At 38.7% G+C, this 14,480-nt stretch overlaps 1 protein-coding gene across 5 annotated transcripts in view; it reads left to right on the top strand.

The window, feature by feature from the left end:
• Positions 1-14,480, top strand: part of ZFAT (zinc finger and AT-hook domain containing) — a 124,816-nt gene that overhangs the window by 65,172 nt on the left and 45,164 nt on the right. For all 5 annotated transcript variants that reach the window (XM_027711338.2, XM_027711337.2, XM_039384376.1 and 2 more), the window contains 2 exons: positions 5,483-5,656; positions 14,274-14,424. In XM_027711338.2, the coding sequence (XP_027567139.1) occupies positions 5,483-5,656; positions 14,274-14,424 (325 nt within the window). The remainder of the gene's footprint in view (positions 1-5,482; positions 5,657-14,273; positions 14,425-14,480) is intronic.

Raw genomic sequence — 14,480 nt, 5'->3', positions numbered from 1 at the left:
ATCTCTGCCCTCCCCTGTCCCCACCCGAGGCCTCTGTGGGCTGCAGAGGCGCAGCTGCCTCACCATGGTCTGCATCACAGGCTGCAGGGGAATCTCTGCTCCAGTGCCTGGAGCACCTCCTGTCCCTCCTTCTTCACTGTAGAGTTTTTTCTCTGACATTTTCTCAGTCTTCTTTCCAATGACAATAGCACAGTTGGTATTTTTTTTCCCCTTCTTAAACACATTATCCCAGAGGTGAGGGAGGTGGTGGATTCACCGTCTCTGGAGGTTTTTAAGATGAGACTGGATGTGGCACTTAGTGCCATTGGTCTGGTAACCATGGCGGTGTTGGATCAAGGGTTGGACTTGATGATCTCGGAGTCCCTTACAACCTGGTTGATTCTATGATTCTATGATCATTGATGGGCTTAGGAAGGCTCTAGCAGCTTCTCACAGAAGCCACACCTGTAGCCCTCCTGCCATCAAAACCTGGCTACACAAACCCAATACAGCACAGAATTAAAAAATGGCTGTTGTACTTACAAATCCCCCATGTACAGGCTTAGTAAATGTATTTTTTTTAAAGAGGGCTTGTTTCCCTAAGCAAGTTGCTCTGATGTAAGCTGAGCTGTTTATACACCTGTTTGTTTCTTTTTGGTTAAACCAAGTTAACAGTTCTGGCTAATGATTTGGATCTGGCTGGCTGGTGGTACTGCCATCCAGTGTTTTGTCCTAAGACAAAACTAGAAGAGTTGAGGTTCTTCCTGAACAGCCACAGGTTTTCACTGTGTCTGCTTCCAGCCAGAAAACAGACCTGCTTCAGCTTCCAGTGCTACATTGGGGGGAGTTTGAGGATTTTGACTGCTGTTTGATTGGCTCAGTTTCCCAGCAGCTTCCTCTAAGCTCACTTGTTTTGAGAGATAGACAACAAGTAATTATTTTAACCACCATCCCTCTCCCACACTGCAGCATACCTGAATCTCTGTCAAGATGTAAGGACAATGAGGGGCTGCGGAACAGGATTTGGGTGGAAGACACATTACAGCACTGGACAGAGTCCCTTCTCTGGAGTAAACCATTCATTCATGCTGAATTAGGAGCCTAAGTAATTCTTAAAGATGTCTCTTTTGGCCTTGGTTTAAAATGGTTTTGCCATCAGCTGGGTTCTGATTTAAATTAATTCTTCCTACAAGTAGTATATCTTTCTCTGCTGGAGAAACAATTGTCTATGTTAATTTTAAATAGCCAGTCCATCTTTTTTCCAAGCTGCTCTCTTGCTGCTATGAAATATCAGCGCTTTTTAGGGGATAAGAAATAGTAATTTGAGCGAAGAGTAGTTTAAAAACATGCCAGTTAAGGATGTGTAGCTGTGCTCCTGAAGTGTCATACATCCAATTACAAATGCCCAGATCAGTCCCTTCAGTTAACAACTCTAGCAGAATCCTGGGACAGATTGGAAGGGACTCTGAAAGCACTGATTAATTCAGAGTTGAAGCAGCTTTACCAATCAGCAGAAACATGACCATTTCTTAAATGTGTTAGGAGGCGCAGGCACAGTGCTGTATTTCTTGCACAAACACAAGCAGGCGTTTGAAGCTGCTGTCGCTGGGGAGGGGAGGTCACTTCATCCATCTGTTGCATCCAGGTGCCAGCTGACAAAGTGCTAAGCTGACTGCTTAACAAGGGAGATGCAGAGTGAGACAGTTCGTTTAAACAAACCTGTTCAGGAGCAACTGAAGGCCCTAACAGCCTGGAGAAACTGGGCTTAGGTATTCAAATTTTTCTCCTAAATTATCTTAAAATTACTTATGGGTGTTTCTTTTTTATATAGCTGAATTGTCCTAGTTGTGAGGGACAAAACACTTACTTTTGACACTCTAATCCACAATACTAACATTGAAGGAATTTTTTCCAGGAAGACTAAATGCTAAATTCCAAGACCTAAATGCTGTTGAGATGGCCCCAGACTCTAGAAAGACCATTTGAGTCCTGTGGTCAAAGTTGAAGCTCTTATTTTCCATTAAAACATACTTTTGTTTACCTCTCAATTCCTTCCTAAAGCACACCATCCAGTTCAGGATTTTTTGGTGTAGAAAGAGTTCAGGAACAAAGCAGCTGTCATTGAGTGTTAAGATTATTGATTTGGTGATCTTATGGGAGGTGTTGGTTTGGGGGATTTTTAAGTTTCTTTCAGGTTACACACAGACTATGAAATAGTTCTGTTTGTAGCAAAAAGTATTGGCAACATGTGCATCCCAGCTCCTTTTCAACAGATTGTTTCTGAAAGATGTTTGTTCCTCTCAGAAAGGGGAAGAATGGGGCTACTGCCATCATCATCAGATTAGTGAATAAATTTTAATAGTTAAGTATCAGAATTCAAACACTCTGTAGAGAGGAGACTTTTTTTTTGTGAGGGTGAGAATGTTCTTACAGATATTCAGCACTAATTGAAGGTGTTCAGCAAATCAGTTCAATTTTCTCATTTGCCTGTTTTTCCCCGATATATATGTGGCCTTTTTTGGTGTTAACTGAGTTTGCATGGCACTCAGTACCTTCCTCACACCTTTACTCACAGTGAATGTAGTCCTTCTGTTAGGGGCTGGATGTTCTCAGCTCATACTGAGATGGAAGTTGAGATTCAGTCTTTTGTGAATTACTTACCAGATTTGGGTTTCTTAGGAAAATATTTTCCCATGGCCATAACCTTAATTATTAGTGCTTATCATACATGTACAAGGTTTCTATGCATATGACACAGCAACACTTTGGCAGAGAAATGTTTTTATATTGCAGTTCTGAATGTTACTTTTAAGTCTTTTTAAATAGCATTTTTGGAGTTCTGTTTTGAAAACAGGGAGATATAATCAGCTGTATTTATTGTAATATGTCTCTTCCACAGCCTTTACCCTTGGTCAGACTGATCTGCCTGACAGAGGCACATAAGGAGAGAAAAGCAGCATGAAACATTTCTTAGCTTGGTCCTGTGGTCATAGTTATTCACAAGTATGGATCACAAATTCAAGTCTGTGATTCGTCCTTTTTTTTAGTAAATTCCAATATTCAAAACTAACAGTTACAGTTTGACATGAAAAGCATGAAATGGCAAAGTTTTATTGTTTGGTTTCAGGCACTTTATTTCCTCATTAAACTGATTAAGTCTTACTTTTTAATGGTTAGAAAGGAGGATTTAGGAGCAGAGTGCTTGGATTCTATTCATATAACTACTAGGAATTACATGATTCCAAGCAAAGTGGAGAAAATTCTGTTGTCCTCATCGTAGCTTTTATTCCAATCTACAGTTCTGAATTTCTTTTGACTAAAACATGTTTTGTCCACAGGTATATTAAATCTTTTTTTTTTAATTTTTTTTTTTCTAACACTAGCACTAACTCTTACTGCCCACTGAACAAAAGCAGATTAATTAACCCAATTACTTTTTGTATTTGTTGTTTAACAGTAGGTGAAGTAGCCTCAGGGAAACATAATTCAATAAGCAGCTTACATTCTTTGTGTCTTCAGATACTTTATGAGAAAACTTTCTTCTTTTGGTAGTCTGATCCTGCAGAGGAATTTGTGATGATTCATTTTCTTGTTGATAATAATCTAACATAGGCTGTTTCGTGAAGAAAATGTGGAAAAATGTGTTTGTTTCATAGAATCATTAAGGTTGGAAAAGACCTCTAAGATGGAGTCCAACTTTCACCCCTGCTCATCACACCAAAAGAAACCACTGCACAAGCAGTTTATGGTTCAAACTGCTGGAATTTTCTGGAATTTTTCTTTATATTCAAATATCCCTTTCAGGTATTGCAGAGAAACATCAGTGTTAGAATTACATGATTTCAGTAGCAATTAATAATTTACACTTACATTAGGGAGTTAAATGGGGACATTATGAGACTCTTTATATATAAAGCAGCAATATTTTCCAAAATCATAGAAGTCTACAGAGAAAAAGGTAGTTGAGAAGAGGCTTAGATCAAGGAATTTATCTAATGAAATTGAAGAAATCATTAGAGCAGGCACTGAAAAGCTGGGTGCTCTCCAGGCAGAGAAGCTGGAAGCTGGGACAGAAGCATTGCTAACATGGCTCCATAGAAATGTGACTGGCTTCAGTCACGTTTGAATTCAGCTTGCTTTGTGGTTGTTCCTCATTCTAGGGGTTGTAAATATGAATTTCGGATTTACTGATTAGCATCATGTCATTACCAGTTGTCAGTGTTGACATTTCTGCCTAAGGACGCCTGAGAAAGCTAAACTTGTTCCTGCACACTGTGTTTCCTTCTGGCTTTGTGTCCCTGTCACACCTACAGCACATTATGGATACAGATGGAATAACTTACACTGGAGATTGAGTCAACTGATTCAGATTCAGGGGGAAAAAAAGAAAAATTCACTGGGTTTATTTATCATTTTCTTCCGTCGGTTTCTGCTTTCCTTATTCATTACATTCCTTATTCTGGCACATTTGCATAGTGCCTTAATTTGCCAAATTTATTTTCTCTAGCATGCATTTTCTACCACTTCATCTAATATAAGAAATTTTATTGGCATAAACTTAGAGTTTTTATCTTTGTGCAGGTTTGCTTTTTGTTCTTTTGTTTTTTTTTTTAAGAATTTCAGAATTTCAAATTGCTCATTTGCTTTAAGGAAGAAATAGCTTGAAGGAATAATTCACTTGATTATTATTCATTCTTATTTCAGATGAGTGTTTTGTATAGAGTCATAGACTCATAGAATCATAGAAGCAACCAGGTTGGAAGGGACCTCCGAGATCATCAAGTCCAACCCTTGATCCAACACTGCTGAGGTTACCAGACCACAGCACTAAGTACCACATCCAGTCTCATCTTAAAAACCTCCAGGGACGGTGAATCCACCACCTCCCTGGGCAGCCCATTTCAGTGTCTGATTACCCTCTCTGTAAAGAATTTCTTCCTAATATCCAACCTAAACCTCCCCTGGCAGAGCTTAAGACCATGTCCTCTTGTCCTACTGCTGATTGCCTGGGAGAAGAGACCAACCCCCACCTGGCTACAACCTCCTGTCAGGGAGTTGTGGAGAATGATGAAGTCTCCCCTGAGCCTCCTCTTCTCCAGGCTGAACAACTCCAGCTCCCTCAGCCTCTCCTCATAGGACTTGTGCTCAAGTCCCTTCACCAGCCTTGTTGGTCTTCTCTGGACCTGCTCCAGCCCCTCAGTATCCTTTCTGAACTGAGGGGCTGTGAAATAATTTGGAAACACAAATGTTTCTGAGAATCCATTTTTAAAATTTTAATTTGTTTCTCTTTTTTTTTATTTGTGTAAGTATCACACTATTTTTATTACATAGAGTTTTATTAAACCTTCCTCTTTAGGGATCATACAGCACACCTTGTTTTGATAATGTCTGTCTTCCTATGGTAGCATTAATTTCCTTCCCATTTGTTCTTGTAGTGTCACTGACTGTGTCACCTGCATTGCTTTTGTACATAGTTACCTTCTTTTTGATGTTTGCTCTTTAGGTAATGATTCTGACGTTGACCTTGACAGGAAGGAAGATGAGCGAGAAAAAACTCCAAAGAGGCCCAGAGTTCAGAAAACAGAGAAAACCCCATCAACTAAGGAGACTGAACAGGTTCCAGGAGCTAAAAATCCTATTATAAGTGTGGTTTTGACAGCCCATGAAGCTATTCCAGGTAATCAAAATCACCAATTATATAATAATTTTTTTTAAACCATGCTGACACTGTATAAAACAGCCACTGGTCTGAGACCAGGCTGTTTGGGAATTTATGATATGAAAAATATGTACTGTTATTTGATTATCGTGATACAGAGTCTCTACCTCAGACATTTACATAATTTTAGAACTTAAGTCACATTTCTTCTTCAGTGTGACTTGGTTGTAGTTATCTGCATTAAGATCTGTTGTGTTTAGCCTGTGAATTGTTTTAAAGAAGAAAATGTTAAAACATTGACCAAAGAACAGAAAAGGATTTTTTGCTGGTAGAACCTCTATTATGGCTTTCGATTTTTGCATATATCTATGATAAATGTAAAATTGTTTATGAAAACATAAATATATGTATAAAATACATACAAATAATTTAACAGAAAATGTGTAAATATATTTTAAAATCAAGTTCTACACAATGACTAAAGGTTTCAAACTATTTATTTTAAAACTAGGTTTGCATTTGCCTGTTTATATAAACCATTAACACACCTGACTGTCAGAATCCCTTTTTGATAGTTTTGTGCATTATTTTCAGCTTTGTAGCTTTGTTGTTCTCCTTTTTGTTATTGCTGATGTTTCTGAGTATTTGTTTTGCTTATAACTGTCAGAACAACTTGAATGTCTTTATTTATTTTCTTGTTGTGGTTTGGAAGCTGGCTGGATTTTCTGTGTTGTAGTTTAATGTCTTTTGATGTTGAGATCTGTGATACGCTTGGATTTTGTTTGCTAAATTGTGTTTCTAGTTGCAATGGTAGAGGAGGCTGGATGAACTCGCCTACAAATATCCTGTGTGCTTAGAAGGAAAGTAAAAAAACACCTTCACATTCATTGTCTGGGATTTACAATTTCAGAGTTTTGGATTTACACTGAGCTGTTAAAAATTTGGCCTTGCAATACTGTAAATACAGAGGAAGGTGGGAGAGGACTGGTGAGCACTGGAAGTGTGGAAGCCTGGTTTTGGGGTGGTTTGAGGTCTGCACTGCTTCATTTCACTGACCACAGCTCTCTTTCTCCTGGGTGATGTAACCCTGGACTCTTTCCTAACTGTTGTGAAACACTCATTTTCCCACTGCGCTCCCACATTTTGCCCTTTCCCACTGCATGTGGCTTTTCCCCTATCCTGGTGCTCATTCCCCTCCTTACCACACATGAGACTCCCCTTGTGTCCTCTGCTCCTTCAGCTGGGAAAAGGAGAACATGCAATGGCTGGTTAAGGGGCTCATGTAGGTGTTAATAAATGGGTTCCTAAAGGTGTTAATGTATGGATATAAACAAACTTCTTTCCTTCCTCAGGCCTTTTGGAAAGAGCTGTCACTGGAACTCCCCTCTTCTAGTGCTAAATATTATGAACCCTGTAAGGATTGTTCTCTTAGACCTTTAAATTTCTGGCAAGGACTAGAAAAACTTTCAAGAGGGGGAGGACAGATGTGGTAGACAGTGCAATCAAAGATCCATTTTCATACCAAACTAGCCTAAAAAGGTGAATGAAATAATAGTAAATACAGATAGTGAAGCAAATGTAGGAAGCATGTGATGCAGGAGAGGAAATGAAAATCTAGAGGCCATTGGTGCCCTAATTACTACCGAGTACAATTTTTTCATTGGATAACAAAAATTAGGGTTTTCTTTGCACATGTGCTTTTTGAGGGACTCAAAATGTTAAAACAACTTCAGCTTTGGAGTTCCTTATGCATAGCACATGGTACATTCAGAAGGCTTTAATGAACCAAAAGGATTTATGATCAAGCGTGAACCTGCAGCTGTTTCTGAAGGTCCTCTCATTTATTTGATTGACAGTTAGTAATCTTATTACATTCAAGTTCCCAGCTAAAATATGTGTAATAAAAAAGTCATTGCTGTTAAGACAGATATGAATTGTCACCTGACCTTAGAAATTCTAGAAGATACAAGTGGTTAAGTCTTTGAAAATTAAAAGGAAAAATAATTCATTTAGTGCAATTACATTTTAATTTATATTTCATTGATTTTCCTTCTTTTTTCCAATTAATTTCAATTATCTAACTATATCTTAGTGTCACTAGTAATTCTTAGGCTGTTCTCCTTACTCAGTAATACTTTAATGACTGGAGTTTTTAATAAAGATCTTTCATAGTCTGTTATTCCATTTTTCTGGAGATATATCATGTGCTGAAGAGGTGAGTTACTGCTTTAGACTGCTGTTGAAGAATATAAATGGATAAAACAGTTCTCCCTTCTCCCATGCTTTCTGTGTACTAGACTATCTGTAAAGTTAAACTCAAAATAAGGTTTAAAGGTGCTTAAGCACGATTTAAACTTAGCCATCTGTAGCCACCTGTTACCTAGCTTTAAAGATGAATGGAAATATCCCTTTCTATGTTCAGTGCAGTAGAATATTGGTGAAGATTTCATATGACAGTTAGAAAAATAGAGAAGGCCTTGAGAATTAGTTGTATTTTATTCACAGTATAAAGGAACTACTCAGACTGTATTTCTCCCTTCTTAAATGAAAGATTCTTTTGGAAGTATTGCATTAACATTTTGCCATAGTTTTGCTATGCACTATTTAGGTTTGGGACACTGCTTTAAATCATGTGTTCAGTAGATTACGACTAAATTGATCTCCTCAAAATCCCTTTGAACAAACAGATGAGTTGGTTTTTAACTTCCCAGAAAGGACAGTTGGACAACATTGATTTTCCCCGATGTTCCTCTTCTGTAATTTTTTCTTGGGAGGCATATGAAAGGTAATAAACTTACAGCTTTGGAAGTCTGAAAGCTTGCATTAACCCGTGAACTAAATACAGCCTGAGTAAGAGTTGTAGATTTTTTTTCTGTGCAGGCATTGAAGTAATTTGACAGGAGGGTCTGTGCCAGCCTCATGCAGTGCAAGGCCAAGTGCAAGGTCCTGCACTTGGGCTGAGGCAATCCCAAGTGTGGATACAGGCCTGCAATGTGTGGATTGAGAGCAGTCCATCCAAGAAGAACTTGAGAGTATTGGTGGATCAGAGGCTGGACATGAGCTGGAAGTGTGTGCTTGCAGCCCAGAAAGCCAAACACGTCCTGGGCTGCAACCAAAGCAGTTTGGGCAGCGGCTTGAGGGAGGTGATTCTGCCCCTCTGTTCTGCTCTTGTGAGATCTCACCTGCAGGGCTCCATCCAGCTCAGGAGTCCCCAGCACAGGAAGGACATGGACTGTTGGAGCAAGTCCAGAGGAGGCCACAAAGATGATCAGAGGACTGGAGTACTTCTGCTGTGGAGACAGAGAGCGAGCTGTGGTTGGTCAGGCTGGCTACAGAGAGATCTAGAGAGATCTTCAAGCAGCTTTCTAGGGCCTAAAGGGGACCTACTAAAAAGCTGGAGAGGGGATTTTTACAAGGGCACGTAGTGGTAGGACCGGGGGAAATGGCTTCAAACTGGAAGAGAGGATAAGTTTAGATTAGGTAGTAGGAAGAAGTTCTTCACTGTGAAGGTGCTGAGGCCCTGGCACAGGTTGCCCAGAGAAGTTGTGGCTGCCTCATCCCTAAAAGTGTTCAAGGCCAGGTTGGATGGGCCTTTGAGCAACCTGGTCTAGTGGAAGGTGTCTCTGCCCATGGAAGGGGGCTTGGAATTAGGTGATCTTTGTGGTCCTTTCCAACCCAAACCATTCTATGGTTCTATAACTGGAGGGACCTGGGGACCTTGAAGAGGAGTGCTGCGATCACGGACCCACGCACCTGATACCGGATCAAACATAGTACAATTTTTCATAAGCATCACAATTAAGAATGACAGTAAATAAATACAGTTCTATGCACCTCTGAAAATAGTTTGAGTGGCATATACTTTTTTTTTTGGGGGGGTCGGGTCTATTTTTAAGAACAAGTGAGTAAATTCAGCCAAATATTCAATCTTTTGGTGTTTTTATGTATTGTATTTCCCATGTTTAAATTCTGTAAATTATCAAGGCTTCTAAAACCAATTTATTATTCATGTTTAATTAGTTTGATTCAGGAGAGATTTGAACATCTAAATTGTTGTTTTATGTAAATCCTCTAATATTTTAAAGACTCGGCTTGTTATTAGCAGAGTTGTTTTCAGTTCCTTTGAAGATGGTCAGTGGTAGAATGTTTTGGGTTTTTTGGTTTTTTTTTCAAGAAATACAAAAATAGCATGAAGTATTCAACTTCTTGATGGCAATTATTTTTTTGTTTTGGATTTTTTTTCTCTACAAATTCTTAATACAACACTTCGCAGGTTTTTCTGTCCCTGATTTCCAATGAGGAACTACTGTCCATAAAAATCCAGCTGAGTTCTCCTGTTGCTACACCCTTTGCTGTAATTTATGAATGCTTGGTTTCTTCTCCCATTGAGATTTTTGGGCAGTGGGGAAGAAGTGGAAGAATGTCATTTTGCTTACCAGTTTAGGAGTGGCTTAGTTTAATTGATGACAGTCTTTCTCTTTAACTGATAACAGTATTTTCTGTTTAAGACAATTTCTTTTCTGTAGCTCATGAAATGATGGTTGTGGTTTTATGGCACATCTGAATGGATTTAGTATCAGACAAAACGATCCTCTTGGGGCAAAGGAGGAGGATTGGGACTACCCCTCTTTAAAGTATCTGGGTCAGTAAGTACAGACTGCTGTCACAGGCAAGTGCTTTCCTCTGACCCCAGCTTCCCATCATTTGGATCATTGTGCCTGTTGCTGCAGTTTGTGGTAAAACACACCAGAAAACTAATAATGGATTTACAGAAAGAGAGAAATGGTGTAGAGTTTAACCAGATCCCCCCTCTTCATCTTCAAGAACTCCTGTGCTGGCTCTTTTAAGGCATCAGCAGCATGTAGTTGAGCGGAGGGGTGGAGAACAGACACGAACCTTGTGCTGATTTAAAGCAAATGTTGAATTAGGCAAGGGTTGGAAAATTAAACCTCTGAATGTGAGCAGGTGTTTATGTTATCATGGGATTTAGGTCAGCCAATCTGATGTCCAGCTCTGTTGAAAGGGGTAGGAATCTTCATCCCCCCATTCACAGATGTGTGTTTCTATTGCTTTGTCTGAGTTAAAATGTGTTTAACCTCATGGTCAGCTTACCTATACAAATATTAGAAGGTTTTTTTGCTTGTTTTGAGCTTTATTTTGAGGGATAGGAGTAGGTTTGCATGGGGACCTTTGGGGATTATGGGTAGGGTTGATTTCTGTTGATTTGGCTTTCAGAACTGTCTTACCAGAGATCATACACATTTGGAGCACATTCCACAGGATAGTGTAGAAGCTGAAAAAGTACATTTCTTCAAAAAGAGATTGTAAGAAACAAATATTCACTTCATATCCATAACACATTATTTTACCAGTACAGACCAGGGTACCTACATTATGAAGATTTTTTTTAAACTTAAAACTTCAGTTGAGGTCCTTTTTTTTTAAAAAAAAAGTTCACCTAGTCAGATCAGTTGTCTCTAAAGGCAGTTCACAGCATCTCTGTAGGAAAGAAATAAGAAACTTATTGTATAAGCTCTCCTAGATTCTAACATTGGTTGAGCTGGTGTTTGAATCTGGATGATCATATTTAATACATATCTATTAATTTGTCTCTAAATCCCTTCTTGAATATATTTATATTTTCAGTCTCTGTGACATTGTGGAGTAATTATCCCATAATTTAATTACACACAGAGTGAAAGTGCACATTCTTTTGTTTTGTTTTCAGCCTGCTGACTGCCTATAGATCTGTTCTTTGTGGTTTATGAGATAATGATTATTCACACTTTTTTTCACAGTGTTGCTAATTTTAGAGATCTTTCTCATTTATCTCTCTTGCAAGCTGAAGGTCTCAAAGTTATGTATTCCTTTTCCAAACAAAGGAATTTTGTCTTTGTTACTGTTTGCTGGTTTATCTTTTTTTTGTGGTCTGTACTTGAAATGTTAGGAGGTTCATGGAATTTAGTTGAATTGGTAGGAATTTGTTTGATGATGTCTTCTGTTTTATTTCTGATCATTTCTAATAATTCTTTTATCTTTTAGACTGATAAGTATTGGAAAGCTCTATGATGAAGGACAAGCTGCTTTTCTGAGACATAGACTGTAAGACATCAGAGACCATCCCTGAGTTTGAGGCAGAGATGAGGCTTGTTGGGTGATGCTTATCTGTAGAAGTTCCTGTCAGAATGTCATGAGGAACTCAAATCTTACTACTTTGAAAACAGATTTGCTTAGATGATATTGACTGAAAAGAGGAAAGCAAAAAACAAATAAAGTCTAGTAAATTAAAAGACCATTCTGCATTTAAAATAGAGATCTAATAGTGCTGGAGGAAGGATATTTTAAAAGAAATGATCAGTACACTTAACCTCTTTTTTCCCCCCGATATGAATATGCTCTGACTTCTTGAAATGATCATCTAGGGAAACAGTGAGGAAAAACTTTTATCTTCCTTACTGTCATATGATGTTCTTACTGAAAAATAAGACCTTGTATCTGTTTGCCTTGTTCTTATACTTTTCCCTGGCTTGAATATTGAGGGCAGTTCTTTTGTGATTTGGGACATGTGGGGACTAGGTTGGGTAGAGCCTAGAAACCAATTTCCACACTTTCTAGGCACATGCTTTAGTCATAGTTTGTGATCTAGGAGTGACTGCAGTGGCTGCTGGTCCATTAGCAGCCCACAGGCAGCATCCCAAGTGGATGGAGAGAGACATGTAATGTTTCTTAATGCTTCCCTGTCTTCTAAGGGTAGGAAGTAGCTACCTACCGTGAGGGAACAGGATTGCCTCCTATGAGCAAGTGCTTCATCCGTATGTTCCAAGAGCTGGATCTCCCTCTTTAGGTTTTTAAAGGCATTGGTCTCTCAATGAACTGCATAGGGAATTTAGAGGCATTAATAATAGGATAACCTTGGAGCATTCTGCTCACTTAAAGTATGCAAAATACTGATGAGTTAGTATTTATCTAGTGAGTTAGTATATATTTAGTTCACCCAATTTAGGTGATTAAATTTTTATAGTGGTAGTACAAAAGTCTATTAAACAGTTCAACAGTCCTTTCAGGAAATGCTCAAACATCCTGAAAGGCAGAAGGGCACAGAGGAGAGTTAGTGTGGAGCATTTAATAAGGGTCTTTGTCTCACATTCAGGAAATGGGAGGCCTAGAAGAGGTAGCCATGCATATAAAGCAGTTCAAGATCTGTTTTCTTTTAACTGAGTCGTTCTAAATATAGAAGACTTTGTTTCTATTTTAAGTATTGAAGTATGGGAACACTAGTCTGGTATCTAATGTCTGTTGTATCACCTTTACACTGAACCCACTGATTGAACCACGTCTCTTGTGCTATGATGACAAGCTCCCATCTCACTGGGCTACCACAGTGCAATCTGGGAGATGCAATTCTGCTGGACAGCCTAACATTTGTGGGAGAGGGAGGAACAAGAAGAATATATATAATACATAATTATAATATATATAACATATAATGTATAATACATATAACATTCTGGTAACATTTAGACTGAAAACTTGGAAGATCAGTTCTGATGAACCTGCAGAATTTTTAGTACAGAACTGAAAGCGTTATTAAAAAACAGTAGTTAAAAAAGCCATTTTTGGATGCAACCAGTTCAGTGAGCAACAGTGCTACTACAATCTGTTTAGTTCCAGAGTTGGCTGATGTCCCATCTGATAAAAAAAGCTTCAATAACCTTACACACTCCCAAATGGCCTCTTCTCAAAATATCTCCATTTCCCACTTTAAATCACTGTGAAGATCCCACGGAATCTCCATCTTTCTCCCTTTTTTAGTCTATAGCACCATTTTCCTCCACTTAATGTCCCTCAGTCTTTCACACCTTTTGTTGGGTAACTCCCACTGTTGTTTCAGAGACTTTATGTTAATATTGCCTATATGTTGTATAAATAATATCTTCAGGAATCTGATTGTAATGCATTCAGTAGAACCCCTTTACTCCTGCTCTTAGTGGAGATTGAGAAGTGCACATGGAACACAGAATCATAGAATATCCTGAGTTGGAAGCCACAAGAATCATCGAGTACAACTCCTGGCACTGCATGGGACAGCCTCAAGAATCCCACCATGTGCCTGGGAGCATTGCCCAAATGCTCCTTGAACTCTGGCAGGCTTGGGGCCGTGACCACTTCCCCAGGGAGCCTGTTCCCAACATACATTGGGGATGGCAATTCTGAGGGGATGGCAATATGCCCCAAATACCTGGCCTTATTTGTGGAACTGATTAAGCAATTTGGCAGAAGTTTTCGAAGGATGTGGTATGAGGCAGAAACAGAAGAATGTAAATTTCATTTTGGAAAGTTACAGTCTTTTAAGGGTGGAAATATTTGAGTGTAGGATCTCATAATAACAGGCATCAAGCACCATTTGAGTAACCCTCAAAACCATCAGTCCTGGCACATTATTTAAGCAGATCTGTAATGTAAGAACCGATATGTTTTCAAAGTGTATCCATCATTTTATGCACAGGAACTTAACAGAAACTAAAATAGTTGAACTAATGATTACAGAGTTTAATGTTTTGTTTACACTAGTGTATTATAAACAATGCACATTTTAGTATGAGTTTTAATGAGCATTTCTTTGTTTTCCTTATAGGAGCCACAAAAATTGTTCCTGTTGAGGCTGCTCCCCAGGAAAGTGAACCCACAACTCCAGAGACAACAGTTCAAGAGCCATCACAACGAAAAGGATATCAAGAATATTCCATTCAGCAAACCCCATATGAACAGGCAATGAAATCAAGCAGGTGATTTTGAAGTTCTTTTATTTGTGTTCATGCAGAATATGAATTAAATGCTTCCC

This window comes from Pipra filicauda, unplaced genomic scaffold (genome assembly GCF_003945595.2).
Source record: "Pipra filicauda isolate LSUMZ 115617 unplaced genomic scaffold, ASM394559v2 scaffold34_size3990699_pilon, whole genome shotgun sequence".
NCBI lineage: Eukaryota > Metazoa > Chordata > Aves > Passeriformes > Pipridae > Pipra > Pipra filicauda.
This window is presented reverse-complemented; position numbering and strand designations above follow the sequence as displayed.